We start from the raw sequence: 20,797 nt of genomic DNA on the forward strand, positions 1-20,797 counted from the left end.
ACACAATCTCTCTATTTAACTATCCCTTCTGTATTAAGTGGCTAGGACAGGCCAGACCTGACATTGCCTTGTTGCTGATCTAAACCCTCTTTAGAGATTCACAACACACGTAGGCATAGCAAAAGCCCTAAGAAGCATATTAAAAGTCTGTATACTTTATTCACTCTGACGTCTCCTGTTTTACCAAAGTGCTAATATGTATTGTACATTTACTGATATCCAGCAAAACACTGCACAACACCCTGTCCTCAAAGAATTTACAGTATACCTAGGAAGACAGGGCACATGTTAGTGGAAATGTAATAAATATGAGAGAGTAAAAATCATCAGTGCCAAGCTAGTGCTGTCAAGAGTTTATGGAGATGTAATTGTACTTTTAACCTAATCTGGCTACAGAAGGCTTCAGGTAGAAACTGGGGTTTAAAATTTTCTGAATAAGTTTGATTTCATTAGGCAGTGACAGAGAAACCAGGTATTCTATGGGAAGGAATGGGAAGAAAATGCCTGGGCAGATTGGCATAGGGAGATACAAAATTGACTGAAGTTAAAAACAGTAATTATTGCATCAATACTGCCGCACAGTCTCATTTTCACTATTACAACAGTCATGGAGCTGTTTTTCTGCTTCCCTTCCTTCTCCTCACCATCACCTGAACAAAATCATTGTAGTTTTCCTAAAACTCAGACTCACACTCTCCTGCTTAAAATCCTTCAATGTTGGCCGGGCGCGGTGGCTCAAGCCTGTAATCCCAGCACTTTGGGAGGCCGAGGCGGGTGGATCACGAGGTCAGGAGATCGAGACTATCCTGGCTAACATGGTGAAACCCCGTCTCTACTAAAAATAAAAAAACTAGCCGGGCGTGGTGGCAGGCGCCTGTAGTCTCAGCTACTTGGGAGGCTGAGGCAGGAGAATGGCGTGAACCCGGGAGGCGGAGCTTGCAGTGAGCCGAGATCACGCCACTGCACTCCAGCCTGGGAGCACAGCGAGACTCCGTCTCAAAAAAAAAAAAAAAAAAAAAAAAAAAAAAAAAAAAAAATCCTTCAATGTTTCCATCTGCCAGGCCAGTGATTCTCAGTGTCTCCATCTTTAAGACACGTCAGATAAATTTCACATCTTAAACCATACCAAGAGCAGATGCAAAGTTCAGGGAGATGAGAGCGACCTTTTAAGAAGGCAAAGAGTACCACAGATTGAAGGCAGCTGAAAAACCCACAGGTGCTTTTTGAAAACATGTAATGAAACTGCTAGTAAATGATTTCTCCTCCCAAAATATGCTCTTTACATGAAAAAAACTAAATTTTTTAATATTAAGCTTTGTATACATTAAGATTTTTTCAAGTTTTCACTAATATTCATAGACTAAATTTATATTAACCAGTAAGTACCAATCAACCTTATTTTTTAATATACATAATGTTCAGATTTAACACACTATAAATAAGCACTGTGAATTTTAATAGTACTATTTCACTGTCTTGTAACTCCACAGCTATAACTTGCATTAGGGTGAAAAGAAAATCAAATCATCATTCTTGTTCAGCTGACTTATGCTTTTTTAAAAAAATCTGCACCTACTTTCTCAAAGATTTATTTACTAATTATTTTAAAAAACAGAAGTCACAATAAAATTCAACTGACAAATCCTACAATAATTTCTAATTACCACTCAACTATAACAGTGGATGCTACTTAAAGCTACGTCATAGATAAGATCCATTGTTGGTCAAGCTGGATTCCTGCAGGTTAGATATAACTTTACACCTTCATCTCTTCTCAAAAGAACATTTTGAAATTCAAGTGAATGAAGATATTTTTAGAGTAACACCATTTTTGAAAATAAGTCATTCACAAATGAAATTTTAACATTTATAAGTAACAGATCATTTACAACACATGTCACAACCAAGTCTCAAAGAGTAGAACTGACTAGAAGGTTGAAAATTAACTGACCTATAGGCCAAAGTCCAAATTTCTCAGCATGATATATAAACAAAGTTGTTCATGACGGGCATTTATCTACCTCCTGTATATGTCCCCCTTTGTCCTAGTCTTGTAGTTTCACAAGGGTCATTCTTGCCTAAACTGCCTGCCTGCTATAATTTCACTCCCCACCCTTCCAGGTGATTGACTATTCACCATTCAAGGAGGAGTGCAGCAACTCCCACCCGCAGGGAAAGCATTCTGTATGTGCTCCTGTTTTCTCTGTTCCCAGTCTTTCCCTTCCTCCACACTCTCAAAGTAGCCTAGTATCTATCAGGTTGTAATTGTTTACTTGTCAATTAGAATGTGAACTCCTTGGAAATAAAAACTGCTTTTTTTCCTTTGTGTTTCAATTGTCTATATCTTGCATATAAAAAGCATATGAACAAACATATTTTTGTATTGGGTAAACAAACTTTGCATAAATAACATACAATACAAAATTGCTGTGACCAAGAAATCTCCCCAAATGTAATATTATACCTGTCTGATAATCTAAGATACAATCCTGCTTATTAACTTTTAAATTCAAAAAAGTGTGAGGGGGGTAAAAATCAGTCATTAACAGATTCAGTCTTAACCTACATAATATAGTTCAAACTTATTATTAATAATAAATACTCTGAAAAATAAGATTGAAAACATATTTACCAGCCCTAAAAAGTATTATAGTTATAACCACTCATTACAAATTCTACAAAGTACATACATATTCTATATATTCTAGTTGCCTGTAAGAGCTATTTTTTTCTTTCCTTAAATTTAAAAAATAAACATGGTATTTATAAACTGAAAACACAGTATTTCCTAAATTAGAGTTGCTGTGTGATGAAAATGACAACCCCTGTCCAAAAAAAAGACCCACTCTAACATCATCAAACAATCACTTGTCATTGAGTGAACAGTTCCAGTGAGATGATGCCAAACTCTTTATCTAGTATTTTTAAAAGCTTATTTTGTATTTGCTATCTCAATTATACCACATACAATAAGCAACACAACATCTTTTGTGGATGAAGATGATATTTAATCAATTATACTTGCTAGGAGTAAAAACAAAACCTATCTTTTTTTTAATGCCTTTTCAATTTTAGCATAGTTTTGCCTACCTGGCTTTTATTTGGCTTTTCCTAGCAGCTGCTTCACTAGCAGTCATCGGTTCAGGAAGAGCTGAAGGAATAGAAGAATTCTTGGAAGGAAAAAAAATAAAACTTCTCATTTTAGTTTTTTAATTGCAGAAAGTTTTTGTAAGCTATGGATATATTATTGAACTTTAAAAGTACTATGAGACGCTATTACTATCATATCAGATACCTATAAATTGTTCACATATATTCACCAGATCTAATCTGCAAATATCACTACATGTTACACAAATGTCAATTTCACATTCATGTGCCACAGAAACCTTGGAAAATAAGCAGAAGAACACCATTGTGTCCATTTATAAGTGGGTAAATCTTGAGTAAAAAGAAAGATTATATTACACTTGTAAATCAATGACTACTTTGCCTTTTGGAAAAAGCAACAAACACCAAGGATAAGCATCAAGTGTTGTTTCTACATACTACAGATAATTTTCAAGACACTCAATGTAAGGCCTGGAAAATCAGGGCGGAAGGCCTTGTTCATTTGTTTATACTCAATGTTTAGTTCATTGTAGGTACTCAATAAATACTTGCTGAGTAAACGTCGAATGAGTCTACTTATCTACTTTTAGAACTGCAAAGCTTTCAGCTTCAACAGAGAAAATAATATATCAGTATGGCAAGGGCTTCAAAAAAAGAAAGGCACCACATTCCTTCTTTTTTTCTTAGTGGGGTAGATTAAGTTACACATAAAGGAAACCCTACAGAAACAGGTCAGGCCAGATGATCTTTACAAAGTCAAGAATGGCTTATATCAGTGATGATTCTAGAGACCTTTATTAACACTGGCAGAGACTTGCCCTACACGATTCACCTAATGTAGTTAAATGCACTGTACAGACAGTGAATAAAATTCAAAGCTTTTAAATAATACTAACTATTGCCAACTGAGCACCTTCCATGCACTAGGCACTGGGTTTTACATGTAATCCTTATAATTACTATCCGTGTTTTATAGAAAAAGAAATGGACATTAAAGTAACTTACGAAAAAATTCAAAGTCAGTCACTGATAAGGACAAAACTGAATCTGGGTCTCTCTGTTTACACTGCCTGTGCTTTTTTAAAAAAAATTTTTTTTTAAGTTTTAGGGGATATAAGTGCAGTTTTGTTACAAGGATATACTGCATAATGGTGAACTCTGGGCTTTTGTATGACCATCACCCAAATAGTGTACATTGTACCCATAAGGTAACTTCTCATCCTTCATCTGCTTCCCACCTTTCTAAGCTTCCAATGTCTATTACTTCACTGTCTATATCTATGCGTACACATTGTTTAGTTCCCACTTAACAATGCCTGTGCTCTTTATACCAAAGTTCCCCAAACTTAGTTAACACAGTGCTCGGTATCTCAGTAATTGTTTACTTCTAAGAAAAAAAAAAACTCCAATAGTCCTGTTTATTAAATGGTTAGGCCCAAATAACTTAATAAAATTAGTTTGTGCTAGGTCACAAAGATGTCCCTGTGTTTTCCTCAAAAATGCAAAATATGCTGCCTGAGTCTGCTGCAGTTCCCCAAGGTATCTCAGTGCATAGTCTGGGTACTGAAGCTTTGTACCACAAATATAATCAAACACACAATCAGACCACTTGTCATGAAACAAGTAACTCTGTAGTTTAACAGCAGCAACAAACAAAAAAGTAACTCTGAAAGTAAATATATTCACATATGATAAAATGAATTTTAAATTCATATCCTACTTGAAAACCTACTTACATTGATGTTGGAGACTGGACAATCCTTTTTGGCAAATTTAAATGCAAAATATGATACTTGAAATATATCAGGTCTATGTTCCGGATCTGGTTCAAGCATGAACCCTGCAAGAATAGATAAAAATGTTAAGAAGTTTTATGAAACACACATTATACTACGTAGCCGCACACATTATAAGATAAAAAAATACATATTTTCTGTTCCATTCTAAGATCAGTGATGATTCTAGCAAACTTTTATTTTTAAGTCAATAAATTTTTATTCAAGGAATTCCATGTTGTGATTTCTTCCACTGTCCATCAGGGTCCCTTTAGATCCTCTAAAGAGCTGGAGTCATCTTCAAGTTTGCCCTTTTTAATGAAACTGATCCAGTTGTCATGTCAGCCCACAATTACTTTGGCTTCGTCATCTCCTTTTAATATGGGTATACTGAGGAAGACTTCAAAATTCACCAAGAATCTTTGGGATTTAATTTATTCAACCAATTTACTTTAGGGTCCTTCATACTGTAGGTGGTGGGGATCTGCCTGGTTCTCAATTTGACACCCTCTCAACATGAATGAGTTCAAATCACATTCATTCCTAAGCGATCACTCAAGAATGGTACAGATGTGTGGAATATGCCAATACCTAAAGTAAAAAAGTAGATTATCTGGTTTTTCATAACGTTTAGTAACTGTCTTTTTCAAACTTTTAGCAACTGTCTTATAGTTCCTTCCCACAGATCTAACAATAGTCCTGTGAGTAAAGTAAAACCACAGAGTTACTCTATGAGGCGTTTCCAACGACGTGCAGGCTACAGGAAAAGCCCCATTGGGACAGACCTCAACCGATTCTAGCAAACTTTATTCATACCTATAGAAAATGCAGAAATTGCTATTTTATAAATAAAGCATTATCCCAAGCTAAGGGTAGACCAGTCACAGAACAGGCCTACACTACAAGTATGAATGACAAACATGATTATTCTATTGAAAAAGTGACACAAAAGAAAAAGTGAGTTTAGTGAACACTGGGGAATTATTCAAGAAAGTTCCAAGGCGATAGTAAAAAGGTCCTTCAAGATAATTCTACTCAAAATAATTCTATTCAAAATAATTAATACCTGTATTAATTTTTAAGTGATCCTGAACCATTGAGAAAAGTCTCAATTGTGTACATTATAATCTAACAAAGTAGTAAAGGATTGGCACTGTCGTTTTCCAAAAACATGCTCTCTTCCCATATTGATGCTAACAACATTCACCATAGTTCTGTATCTTAACATGTTATCCATATCATGCTCAGAAATATGGGCAGAGTTTTATGGTTTTTATGAACAGATTTCAAAACAACCTTACAGCATTGCTTGAAATGCCTGATCTTTTTTCTACCAAAATGACCACTACCATTTGGCAGTACTCTATTTCTTGGATAATTTTTAATTCTAAATTTCACAAGGTTGACATTTATACTCAATTCCATAAGTAAAAGATTTTGTTAAGACATCTCAAAGTCTACCTCTGCTTCATTAATTAACACTAAGTTGTTATAATGTTTAAATCCTTTTTAAACTACTTAAAATGTAAAATTGGCCGGGCGCGGTGGCTCAAGCCTGTAATCCCAGCACTTTGGGAGGCCGAGATGGGCGGATCACGGGGTCAGGAGATCAAGACCATGCTGGCTAACACGGTGAAACCCCGTCTCTACTAAAAAATACAAAAAATTAGCCGGGCGAGGTGGCGGGCGCCTGTGGTCCCAGCTACTCGGGAGGCTGAGGCGGGAGAATGGCGTGAACCCAGGAGGCGGAGCTTGCAGTGAGCTGAGATCCGGCCACTGCACTCCAGCCTGGGCGACAGAGCCAGACTCCGTCTCAAAAAACAAACTAAACAAAAAAAAAAAGTAAAATTTAAAGAATTGGATGATATTCTTAAGTTTACTAATAAAAAAATGTATAGGGAGATCTAAGTATGTAAATGGTTACATAAAATTATAAATCAAAATGAATTAAATCTTCCCTTCAAATTTAAGTAATATTTTGAATACAGAATGTGTGATACATCTCCAATGACATGATAAACTTATTTTGGCTAAAAACACAGTTATGTGGAAAGTTATAATTTATTTGAGAGATTCTGAGCTCAGTGTAAAATATACAAAACTCTGAATGTAACTTGATTTTAGATATTTATAATGCTAACATGTATCACTTATAAAATTGATTTTTTAATAATTTTTACCACCACTGCTAGATTGAAATAACTAAAAACATTTTAATTCTAATATTTGCTAGTTTATATTCAAACTCAATCCAGAAAAGATCTGAGGAATCCACAAAGTTTATTTTATCTTGATACCAACAGATATTAAATGTTTTTAACATAACACCCGTACACAAAATCGGGATAAATTTAAACATACTGTTAACAATAAATACTTATTCATATAATTTTAAAAACCAAACAAATCACATGAAATCTACCGAATTCACAAACGTATAGTCCTATTTTTCTATTCTAACAAATTTATTTGGCTTTTAAAATCTAATTTCAACAATAGCTAATTATACATATTTAGTCCTATAAAGAACTTGAAGTGGCACACAAAACTAAGATTTTTTTAATATATAAAAAAATTAAAACTAACGGAAAAATAATGGCTTGGGGGTTGGACAGGATAATGAGGTCAGTTATAAACTACATATGATTTGGTCATAAATGCAGGCCCAAAGTGTGCTCTCCATTTTTTAGCTGACAATATAAACAGGGCAATATGATCCATTACATGAATCACAGTGTATCTAATACAAAAACAAATCAGGTGCTAAGGAAAAACACTATTCGTGATACTGAAAGCTAGAGAGCAAATTCTCCGTTGAGTCTTTCTAAAGATAGCTCACACAAAGTGAACAACATCCTTAGGAATAGCAGTGAGTGACACAGGGTCATGTTTTAAACACTCTACCAGTATGGACTAGTGGCCTAAATGCCATGCAGTAAAAGAAAGGGGTATGGTATAAGAATGTATTTCTTCTGTGGCCTGGCTTAATCCAAGAAAAACTTTTCAAGTATCCAGAGAGGAATTAAATGATAGTTCAGGCATTCCTGGTTTTTCTTTGTTTTGTTTTCTTTCATAGCAGTTGAGAAGCACCAAGGGAGAAAAAAATAAATTTGAGATTTTGTGTCCTAACCTATTATGGGTATAAGTATTTCTGTCACTCAAGTTAAGCACACCATATCCTCTAATGATTAGGTAGCTGGGCTGCAGGTAGAATTGATATTATCTTATAAGCAAACACAAGGACCTCGCATTCCCTGGGTCATGTTTTCATGTGGGAATATATCTGCTGGAGCCAGTTTAGTCTGCCTAACTGTACTGATCCCATTTATGTGACATAAAATCAACTCAAAAGGTCAGAACTACTATTTATTTTAATAAAGAAGAACAGAAAATATTAGAGTATATTAATATGGTAAAAGCAATATTTCATGAAATGTGATTCAGTTTACGTGTGTATATTCTGTGTGTGGTGTGTGTACCAGGTCATAACTAAAATATATTTTTTATTAATATATTGAATCACAGTCACAAAAAGTTTGAAGCCACTGTGCTAGTGTAGTGCCACAATCTCTATTACTATAACTCATTCTCCCCCATGGGAAAGATAGTGATTTGTCATATTGCTAGACTAGAAAAAAGAATGAAGCAACTCCATCCGTCAATCTCTGATGATCTTTCTTTCAGAACAGGTTATTTTAAGAACATACATGTTCTCTGCTGAGCCATATTTTGTAAGTAACCTGCCTCTGTGAAAGAAGTCGAAGGTTTTTCAGCATTGCCTATGACTGGATGTTTGTAAATTTGAAGGCTGCGAACACAGGAACAGGATCCTTTGGCTTTAGATCTAAATTTCATTCTGCAATTTGCTTTATCAATACTAAAAAGTTGACAGTTTTACCTGATGAGCTACAGTGGACCATCTCTGACTTGGTTCTAAATTCAAAGTATGAAAAGATGAATAATCATACCTAAAACCCACAGGTAGAACTCTTGGCTACATTTTTATCTCTGAATATTTCTAAATTGAGTATTATCAGCAAGTTAAAAAAAGGAAAAAATCATGAAGGCATCTTTAAGCATTTAAGTTAGATAATATAATTTACTGAACTCTTCAAGAGAATGGGTTGCAAAATGTACTACTGGATTACTGAAGGATGTAGTCTGGAGTGCAGAGGTCTCACATTTAATACAGCTAAACACTGATTGAAGGAGGACAATTTCACTCAGGCATGGTGACTCTCGCCTGTAATCCCAACTACTTAGGAGGCTGAGGTGAGAGGGTGGCTTGAGCTTGGGAGTTCAAGGCTGCAGTGAGCTATGATCTCACCATTGCAAACCAGCACAGGCGACAGAAGGATCCTGCCTCTTTTTAAAAAAAAAAAAAAAAAAAAAGGCAAGAAATTGACCCTTCAATTTTTATAGTTTTTCTAAAGCCATTTTCTCCTGCAAATAATTAAACCTTGAGTTTAGTGTTTTATTAATTGCAACTTCATGACAATAAAACTATATCATCTATTAACAAAATATGCTGGCCGGGCGCCGTGGCTCAAGCCTGTAATCCCAGCACTTTGGGAGGCCGAGACGGGCGGATCACAAGGTCAGGAGATCGAGACCATCCTGGCTAACCCGGTGAAACCCCGTCTCTACTAAAAAATACAAAAAACTAGCCGGGCGAGGTGGCGGGCGCCTGTAGTCCCAGCTACTCTGGAGGCTGAGGCAGGAGAATGGCGTGAACCCGGGAGGCGGAGCTTGCAGTGAGCTGAGATCCCGCCACTGCACTCCAGCCTGGGCGACAGAGCGAGATTCCGTCTCAAAAAAAAAAACAAAAAACAAAAAACAAAATATGCTTTTGAGGAAAAGAAATGGATTAAGGAATGTATGTGTTCAGTTCACCTAAAAGTAGTATTTTGTGATTAGGTCTAAAAACAAACAAAAAAGGCAGAGAAGCTAGAATACACCCTTGTTAACTCAACTTAAAATGATCACGTGAATCATCACAAGACCATTACCACTGAACCTGATTCTATTATAAATATAAAATCAACTTTTTAAAACTTAGCCACAAGAAATAATATTCATCTGCTCACTCAATTGTGTAAATCTTTCTATTGACACAAATACTACTAACACAACCTAAGAACACAAAATAGAGCTTCAGTACTGAAGGTAGTGTATGACTAAACTACAACAATATTTCCTATTGATGTACACACTGGTCTGAGGCAATTGAATTAATTATGCCTCTACTAATATTGCATAGAAAAGCACAAAATCCCTGCACACTCCAACAAAAATAGAAGCTAAAGGAGTTGCTGTTGCAGCAGTCAATTTATATTATGGTTTAGTCAAGGACCCAAGCCAAAAATTAAAGTAGTTACCATCAAGTTACACAAAACAAAGGATCCATGCCTGGGCCTAAATAAAGTTAAGCCACCATCTCTAATCTAATAGCTCAACAAATTTAAAAAGAAAATACTTTGGATAGAAGTCTCAAAACAATTTTTCTGCTTAAAATTTGTTTGGTTTTCCCTCCATAAAGACACATTGTTCTCTCCCACAAACTTCAAGTTATTACCCTTAATTTCCCTGAAATGGAAACATCCACTCTAATTTTCCAACCATAAATATTTCATGCATCAACATTATTTCTATCTGTTAACCTAGACATTGTTATAGAAACTTACATGTTACTATGTAACATGTGTCCTACATACCTTATTATACGGGTGCTGAAATGAAACTAAATTTAATAGCTGATAATATGTTCAATCATAACTAAAACATTAAGTAGCACTAAATAATGCCAGGATAATACATTTGGAATAGTCCTAGTAACTACCCCAAAAAGTTACTGATCAGAGCCCTCTCTCTACAGCTATTCAAGTAGTAACCCAGAGCCGATGATTGAAAAGCTCCAAGGAAACCCTATCTTAATCTTTCATTTCAAAGGTACTTTGAAGTAGCTGAGATTCTTTTTTTCAAAAATAATATAGGAGAAGAGAGTGGGTGAGGTTATAGAGGAAACAAGAATGGCCATGAACTGATAACCACTGAGGATGGGTGAGGTATTTTCATGAGGTACATGAAAATTTATTGCACTGCTCTGTCAGTATTTGTAGAAATTATTAAATTTCCATAATAAATTTGAATTTAGTAAAAACAAGCAAGCAAATTCCTGATTTCCCACAATATGGGTATTGAAATAAATTTAAACCTAATCGAAGCAGTCACAGTGGCTCACATCTATAGTACCAGTTACTCAGGAGGATCAGCTGAGCCCAGAAGGTTGACACCAGTCTGGGCAACATAGCTAGATCCTGTCTCTAAATAAATAAATAAATAGCTGGGCATGGTGGCTCATGCCTATAATCCCAGCACTTTGGGAGACTGAGGCAGGCAGATCACCGAGGTCAGGAGTTCAAGACCAGCCTGACCAACATGGTGAAACCCTATCTCTACTAAAAATATAAAAATTAGCCAGGCATGGTGGCATAGGCCCGTAGTCCCAGCTACTCAGGGAGCTGTGGCAGGAGAATCACTTGAACCTGAGAGGTGGAGGTTATAGTGAGCCAAGATCACACCATTGCTCTCCAGCCTGGATGATAGAGTGAGACATGGTCTCAAAAAATAAATAAATAATAATAAAAATAATAATAAATTTAGCCCCAATACATGAGCTCTTAAGAGCAAAGATAAAGAAACCATAAAGCAATAAGTGAGAAGACCCAAAAGTTTAAAAAAAAAAAAAAAAAACTTTTACCTGGTGTTCATCACTACCTTACTGTACAAAATAAGGAGATAAGAAAAATAATCTTAGTAGTTATATTTACAGTATATTCTAGAATAGATGACAATTTATGGTAAGCCTTTGGTAGATCCACCATTAACCCATAAAACCAAATTCCACTTCAAAGCATCCGAAGACATTTCTGCAGGGAAAGTATGCTCTAGTATCTGACAGCATGTCCTGCCCCTATCCAGAAAATCAGAAATTAAGTTAGATAAAGAATTGTAATATTGATATCAAGAGTAGTCGTAGTGCTAGTTGTTACAGTAATAATGACTGCAGTATTAAAGGCTATCTCTTACTAAAAAGCACTTTTCGTCTTTCATTTAATTCTCACAATAACCCTAAGAGGTGGGTACTTTTTAAATGACCCTTTTAGAAATGGGAAGACTGAGATAAATGGAGGTGCTCAATGTTCCATACCAAACAGACAGAGCAGATGCAATCCAACACTGGCTCTAGAAGTCTTGCTCTTGATCTCTGCAATGTACTTCTTTAATCACCTTACAACACAGGAGCCAAAAGAAAACTGAGGCAGCCAGCTTTTGGTACATTATTCATAACTATTCAGTAATCCTGTTAGTTACATTTCTCATTCTCCTCTAAATGGTTCTCTAAGTTCAACTCTTGGATCTGGAAATGCAAAGCGCTTCTTTCCTCATCCCCCATGTTGGCCCCATTATTTGTCTATTGGGAGAGTTAACAAAAGCTAAGAAAAGTTCTAAACAATTGACTCCATTACTTTTAAGAAGAAAAGTCTCCAGGAAAGAAAGAAGAACTTAATAGTTCAACTAAGCTTTATGAAGAGTAAATAATGGTAACTAATCTTGACCTAAATTAGTAACAAGAAAAAGTATATTCAAATTCTTAAGTAACCACAAACCTACAGTTTTAACAAAGATTTGTCAAAGCTATTTCATTTTCAAAATTTCTGTGTGCTATGAAATGGATGCAAATGGAACTAATACTAAAAAGATGTATATCTTCTTATGCTTTACCTTATGTTAATATATGGAAAAAACTACATTGCATGAATACACAACTAACAAAGGTTTCACATTCAAAAACTATGAGGGAAGCTAGGAATTCCTGATTTTCTGAATGTAGGATTTATTTAAAAGTAATATAAATCACTAACTACATATTATAAACACAGAGACACTGAAATAAAATGGCAAAAGACACAAAAGGCCACATTTGAAAAATATAAAAAATAAAATTGCACGCCAGACATGGTGGTTCATGCCTGTAATCCCAACACTTTGGGAGACTGTGGTGGCAGGACTGCTCAAGGCCAGGAGTTTGAGACCAGCCTGGGTATACAGCAAGATTCAATCTCTACAAAAATTTAAAAAATAGCCCAGCACGGTGGCACATGCCTATAGTCCCAGCTACTCAGGAGGCTGAGGTGGGAGGATCGCTTGAGGCCAGGAGTTTGAAGTTATAGTGAGCTTTGATCACACCACTGTACTCCAGCAGGGCCTGGGCCACAGAATGAGACCTTGTCTCTTAAAAAAGACAAAGAAAAAGAATAAAATTGTGAAGAATCTAAATATTTTCTAAAACACATTACATTACAGGTAAGTACATTATGGTTTTAAAATCTCTACTTTGTTAAGCTTTTACTACTCAATACAGTATTTTAAAAGTCCATAAAGCCCTCTGACAGGAGGTAAAATACCAGAAATATTATAATTTCAGATTGACTTGAATGCTTTTATGTTTTTTCAACCTTTCGTTATTTTTGCCTAGCTCTCAGAAATAAGTCCAAAGACATAATACACGATCAAATTTATACTAGCAATGATAAAAACTAAAATTAGCACATTTACTGACAAATAAAGGAAGCATATAATATACTGTAATGCATCAATTAACTAGAGCCTAATTAGATCTAAAATTATCAGTAGTATTTATTTTTTCCATCTTACCATTACAAACACACATAACTCCACCCCACTCCCACATACATACATACACACACTCAGCGAGAAAAAAAGAAAAACCTAATCACAAGAAAATAAGATCCTACTACTGTAAGCAAATTAAATCACAAGTCAGACTAGATTTCTTCTATGCTCCCTTTTTCTTTTGGGCATTTTTTATCTTTTTTGGAATTTTTACCCTTTTATGATTTACACAACCATCAAAAATTATAAAACTTAGACACTTATCAAATGAGTAACAAATATTTCTAATTTATGAGTTTGGGTTCATGAGTCTGGGGGAACTTTTAATGGTTTAAAGTTATATGGCAATGCATTAATCTTTTTTTAATACAGTTCCTGGGATTACATGTCTAGCTTATAAATTCCATATTCTACTTATAATAATTTCACACTTATTTTCTTCAAGTACATTTGTTTTATTTTTATATTTAAATCTTTGATTTATCTGCAATTTTAGCATAAAGAATGAAATAGAGATCCAGTCTTATTTTTTGCCCACAAATGGCTGAGAAAGTTGAACTGCCATCTTCATCACACAAACCTCAAATATATTTCTACTTCTCTCTTTTCTATTCCAGTGAGCTGGAAGCTACAACAAGGGGCACTTGAATGCAGAAAACAAAGCAGAGACGCTAGACACACTTAATGCTAGACACACTCCATGTTAAGAGGAGCTGTTTAAATATTGTAGCTTCCTAATTTAATAGCTGGTGGTCCTTCCCCCTCCTCAAACCTTTTTAATAAATTTTACCGTGTAGATATATAAAAAGTTAAATTACAGTACCTACCAAAATGGAAGAAAAAAATCTTAAAGGAGGTTGGAAGAAAAACTCAAGTATTATTTTGAAATCTAGGGCCTCTCGGAGACTAGCCCTTCTGACATTATCCCTTGGTGTGTGCTACTAAATCTTACTGAGGGGCTTAAAAACATCTATATTAATCAATAATTAGGTTGCTTTCATTCTTATGTAAGTTTTCAAACACTTTTTAAAATATTTTTTTCTTTACTATAGTTTCACAAAATTATAATATATGAAATAAAGACTGGATTTAAGTAAAGGAATGTAAATAGTAGGCCCTAAGTACAGTATCCTACAATATTTTCATATATATTTCCAAATACTTACTTATTAAGCAATGTATGTTATAGGAGTAACGAGAATTGTCTGGGATTGTGAAGTTGCCATCACAGATAGCAACCTGACTCTCACCAAAAGGAAGAGTGAAGAAACAAAGTTTATAGAGTAGACATCCCAGTGCCTGTAAACCAAAGAAGCATGAATATCATTAGAGCTCAAGCAAGACATAAAAATAGCCAAAAACTAAATGTTATTTTTAAAAAGGCATGTTTCTATACTGCAACAATCTTTTTACAAATTATTTCTCAAATTAATACATTTAATTTTTGAAAAGACATTTAACTATCATTTCCATGATCTTCTATCACATCTGTGGCTAGTTGGCCGAATTAACGGTATCATAAAAATTAGAAGTAGCTTGTTCCTTTTGGAAAAAAATTAAACTTTTATTTCTTCCACAGGAAGATATATAATTAGTACAAAACTAGCATATAACCAACAAAGTACAAGGCTTCTTCTTTAACAGCATTTTTACAAATTCAGTATAAAGCATGTTTAAAAGTTCTGGGATTCCAAATACGAATTAGCCAGCACAGTTAAACTTATCAGACAACCATCAGTAAATTCTTACTATTTACCAGGCACACCTCATTATTTTACACTATAAAAATTAAGTTCTCTGTTTCTAGATACAACCCTCCAACTTCTACTGCACATTATACTAATTATATTTGTATTTGTAACCTGGGTAATCTATATTAAAATTCAAAAGGGAAGTGCTCTGTCTGCTTAACCTGCATGGCTTCGTAACTATCAACGCACCAATAAATCTACTTGCTGACAATGAGGGCAAAACACCCTAAAATACCAATTGCATCTATAAAAGTAGCACAGGAAATTTCTAGCTAAGGTGCTAACAGCTTAAACTTGAGAAGGATTTTTTTGTAAGTGATTTTTTGGCTCAAGAAATCATTACTTTTTCTCAAGAAGTGTCACCTACAGGCCTTAAGAGTGTAAGGGGTATTTCCAATTCTAACCAAATTGTATAAAATTATCCAAGTTAGTATACACTTACATCAGCAATACTGAAATTTAGCCTTATTATCTAAAAATTAGCAAGTCAGCTTTCCTTTGTTAAATTTTCTCCACGTATCAACTTAGTAAACTCAGCTAACAAGTGCACTAATTTTTATAATTATTATGAATTAATTTTTATAATTATTATAATAGACCTAAACACCCTTGGTGAGTTCAGTAACAGTAATTTACAAAAGATTGTTTTCAATATTGTAGCAATATTCCAATGAAAACAGTTCAAAAGCTATAAAAATTTTAATGTTAGTTCAAAAAAATTACTGGGTTATTACATGACAAAATTATAAAGATTTGAAGTAGGGATAACCAGTTCTGTATGGTTACAAAAGATTTATGGATGCTTTTTTCTTGAAGGAAGATATTTTCAGCTCATATACAGCAAATTGAACATAAGGCTCCCTTAACAACACTTAAAAAAAATGCTATTAATAGTATAATGTCCACATTAGATTACATCTTTCTTTGCACTGTCTAGATGATAGTCTAGGCAAAAAAAAATCTCCATTTTAGCCAGTTTTATTTTGTCAATCAAACTTTAGGAATTTGTCTTGTGTTAGAGTAAATATTGTAGGGTTCCCAGATAACAATTTTAGCAACGCAAGTATACTTTAAAAATATATAAATCTAAATACTCTGCTTTGTAAAGTGTGAACACAATGAGGTATACTAATTTTTTCACATCAAAGGTATTTCCCTTTTTATCCATCTCAATGAGAATTGTACAAGAAACAGGAGGGAACCAGTGAATTTTCTAATTCACTAATTAATTTTCTAATTAGAAAATTCAGTGAATTTTCTAATACAATTTTCTAATTGTACAAGAAACAGGAGGGAACCAATGAATTTTCTCATACTTTATAAAATCAGCATCCTAAATCTCAGGATAAAAATAACAACCTAAAACAAACTTCCAAGCAAAAAAAAAATTTTTTTAATAATTATTTTCTAAAATATGAAGTGCTAAATATTTCAGTATCATACTTCAATATCATAACTCTGAATCAGTACTACATTGAAGCAGGATGAAAGATATAGTTCTTGGCCAATTTGAATTGAATATTTTTTTCTGGATATTACTGAATTCACACCTAAAACGTTGTAGCAAACTTGTGTTTCAGCTGAGCTAAGTAAGACAGCATAAAAAAGGCATCATGGAAATTAAAATTCTCCCTCTTTCAAGCATATAAACACACTGTTCTCTAATTATGGGTTTTTGTTTTTTCGGTTGTTTTTGTTTTTGTTTTTGGAGTATCTATTTGTAAGCCTACAGCTTACAGTTTTCCCATCACGGAATCTCTACTCCGTAACTAATATATAAACAGTACAAATTTTAAAAGTATCATTGACAATTTAGTATGCTACCTCACTGGTATACTAAGTCTGAGGAAAAAATAACCCAAAAAAGGATCTCCTCCTTTTTGTTAAGGTATTGGATAACAGTCATGTGCTCAGAGAATAATTTTTTTTCAATAAACCTTCAATGGCTTCAAAACGAAAAGTATGATGCCTATTGTTTATCTGCTATTGAAATACTCTTTTCAGGTAATATGGAACTCAACAGCAGCACAAAATTAGGCCAGAAAAGACCTCCATAATCACCTCTTCTAATACCTTGATTTTATAAATTAAGATCCAGTTTAATTTGTTTTCTACATTATAATAACCTTCATCTTTACTATAAGCCATTCAATGAGTCAAATGCTAATGCTGCAGAAAGCAAACGAAATTTGAGTTATGTAAGCTGGAGATCTAATTAACTAATAAACCTATTGTTAACTTATTAAATTGTATATATGATTTTTAAAAATTCATCTACCACAAGGAATTACTGTTTGGTGAATGTATAAATGTTATATAGATAAAAAGATATTTAAAAATTTTTTTAATAACCTTACAAAAGAATATTTGTCTCTCAAGACTTTGGTACCCCAACCCTAAAAGGGAGGAGGCCAGGAAAGGAAAACCAAGGAGACACTCATTTGGTTTCACACATTATGCCTGACAATTTTCTGAACATTATGTTTTCAAAACAAAATAAATCTGATATTTCTGTAAACCCTGGAACAATTTCCAAAGAATTTTATTCCTCAATTCCTAACATGGTCACTTGTGATAGATACAGCTAAATAACTGTTGAATTTAAATGAATTAACACTTAAAATACTCTTTTCCTAGTTTACTAAATACAATCACAAGCATATTTTACTTATAGAATGTGTTCTAAAGAGATGTCTATATTCTAACAAAGTTCAACTACAAAGAAATATGGTCTATCTCAGTAATTATATCCAGATATATACAGGCTAAATGATAAAGACCTTCAATGTACAGAAGCTAGTCACTGGTATGTTTATACTGCAATTAGAAAAACATTTATTCATATCAATTTCCATTAAAAAGATCCTAAAATATTCCAGAAAATTATTGTATAATGACTTAATCGTTATGTCGAGCTTTTCTGTATTTTGATCAACCAAACTTCCACTCAAAAAAAATGTTAACACTCATATATAATCTAAATCCTAAAAAAATACTGTGGTTAAAAAGTTACATTATACTGAAGTTTTTTATTTATTTTTTGATACATAAGCTTTCCATCTCAGGACTGAGAAGATAAAATGTTCTAGTATTTTTCTTCTCCCGAATAAGAAGCTCTACTGTACATCACTCTCTTCCACTTATTAGGAAATGCCGTTTGGGGAGCAGAGAAAAAAAAATCAACTGAACTCAGATTTTTTAATTTGGTTAGAGCAAGTTTCAGCCTTTCTTGGCCTTACCCAGATATCAGCCTTGGTGGTGATGGGTTTCCCTCCATAAAGGTTGATCATTTCAGGGGCTCTGTATGACAGAGTCGTATACCTGGCAGTAAATGAGTGAAATGGAGTGGAGATATATATATAAAAAAAAAAAAGACAGATAATACATTGTTTCTACATAAAACACTACAAAAAAAGTCCTTTAGGCTCAATAACATTATATAGAATAATACTCTTTGTAAAAAGCTCATTAAAAAACCCATCAAGGATTAAGCAATACAAAGCATCTACATACATTTTTATTCAACAAATACAACAGTATTTCTAATAATCTAAAAACTTAATTTTCTTTATTATAAAAATCTTAAATAATGACAATATATTGGAAACAGTTCTCCTTGAATTTCTTATGTGAAATAACACAATTTGGCTATTATAGTCTCCTTATCAAAATATTTTAGTCTATTAAAAGTAAAACTTCCACACTCTCAAAAACTTAATTTATATATTTACTAAGGAATTTATTTTTATGGACTTTATGTTACATTATAAAGTAACAGTGATGATGCAGTCTTAACACTTTCATTTTCTACATACTTTTCAATGAATAAAAAAGTCAATCCTTTTAACATTAAATAAGAAGTAAAAGCTTAAATGTTTTCAAATTTACTTCCTTGACACAGTAGTAAATCTCTTTTGAGTTTGTTTTTATAATTGTTTTAAAAGTAATCTAGTTGCTACAATCTAACTGCACTCATTAAGTATATTTCTAATACTGACTGCCATAATAAGCTATGTGGAATCAAAAGGTATTGTGAATAAATATTTATCCACAGAAAACCCCCATATTTATTATGAACAGAACATTTTAAGGAAGCAGTGCTCAAATCTCATGTTAGAAATGATCAGAATATGAATGGATATCCTATATCATGGCATAATTTAAGATTCGGATTGAATGGTCTTACATTTTATTTTGCAAGAAGTATCTTAAAACTCAACATTCTACTATCTTACTTTTTCCAAATCACTCTGACTGGTGAGAGAGTCTGAATACTACTACTATGGAGGAATGACCTAAGAAACCAGAAATATAAACTTCACCAAAACAGGATTTTTATTCACTATACCCCCACCCCAGCATCAAGAAAGTGTTGGCCCTTAATAAATACTTGTCAATTGAATGAATAGTTAGTCCATTAATTGAGCCACAAAGGACCAGAGAACCCCTTATGAACTTTTGTTCATCGCTAATAAAACATTCAATTGAACCTCATACTTCAGAAGGCAACAGCAAGAAACAAAATGTCTAGCAGGTCAGGGATGCTTGGACAGAATCCTATACAGCAGCCACTAAACATCACAATCCAATAAATTTTTTAAATTATATACATATATTTTCCAATAAGCCAATTCAATACTTTATTATTCTTGTGTTCTTCAGGACTTTATATATTTACTAACGTGTTTGTTTTTATTAAATCTAACATAATCATCATAGGCTAAGTTTCCTGAGTAGTAGTATGTAGCGTCGAAATCCACGGTATTATACAAATGGGCCAGAGTAAAATCAGCTGTATTTGAACTATTTCAAAATATTGCAGTTCAAATGATGGCTCTGACATAGTATTAGGCAATAGGGAATTTGTGAGGAAGTGATGAAAGGCAATTCAGAAAAGCTAACTATTTAGAAAGTCCTATTCTGAGAGATCTTTCTGCATTCTGTATCACTTTATTAAGATAACCTAAAATTTACAAACAGTTCCATTTTCTAAAAGTAGAAAGCAGAAAAGTCAGCGAAAGATTCTCACAGGTACTCTAGCAACCACGGAAAGCACAGGATTAAGAGAACATAAAGTAGACATGACATATTTCCATTCCAGAGCTTTCCAGTATATCATTACAAAGTAACAGTGATGATGCAGTCTTAACACTTTCATTTTCTACATAGTTTTCAATGCATAAAAAAGTCAATTCTTTTAATATTAAATAAGAAGTAAAAGCTTAAATGTTTTCAAATAATTTAACTTTTTCTTAACAAGCACAAACCCTCAGTATCAGTAAAAACAAAGATGTTTAACTGAACTCAAGAATCATTTCAAACTCCCTTTAACAATTTCACTAATTACTACAGCTTATTTAACAAATTTCTTTCTAAATCTGTTCAAATGTAGACTAAAAAATCGGCATCTATGGCAAAACATATTTCCTACTGAGCTAGATCAGACATGAATTAATCAAATCT

General features: G+C 33.6%; 1 protein-coding gene and 1 non-coding gene across 2 annotated transcripts in view; both read right to left on the minus strand.

Moving 5' to 3' along the window:
* Nucleotides 1-20,797, minus strand: part of BMP2K (BMP2 inducible kinase) — a 143,773-nt gene that overhangs the window by 53,378 nt on the left and 69,598 nt on the right. Inside the window, exons 6-9 of the mRNA XM_025385283.1 lie at nt 18,574-18,655; nt 14,750-14,882; nt 4,848-4,951; nt 3,091-3,170 (exon numbers count right to left, since the gene is read on the minus strand). Of these exons, the coding sequence (XP_025241068.1) occupies nt 3,091-3,170; nt 4,848-4,951; nt 14,750-14,882; nt 18,574-18,655 (399 nt within the window). The remainder of the gene's footprint in view (nt 1-3,090; nt 3,171-4,847; nt 4,952-14,749; nt 14,883-18,573; nt 18,656-20,797) is intronic.
* On the minus strand, nt 5,546-5,677 carry LOC112625616. Its single transcript, XR_003119697.1, has one exon. It is a non-coding gene; the product is annotated as a small nucleolar RNA SNORA18 (small nucleolar RNA).

This window comes from Theropithecus gelada, chromosome 5 (genome assembly GCF_003255815.1).
Source record: "Theropithecus gelada isolate Dixy chromosome 5, Tgel_1.0, whole genome shotgun sequence".
In the NCBI taxonomy this organism is placed as follows: Eukaryota; Metazoa; Chordata; class Mammalia; order Primates; family Cercopithecidae; genus Theropithecus; species Theropithecus gelada.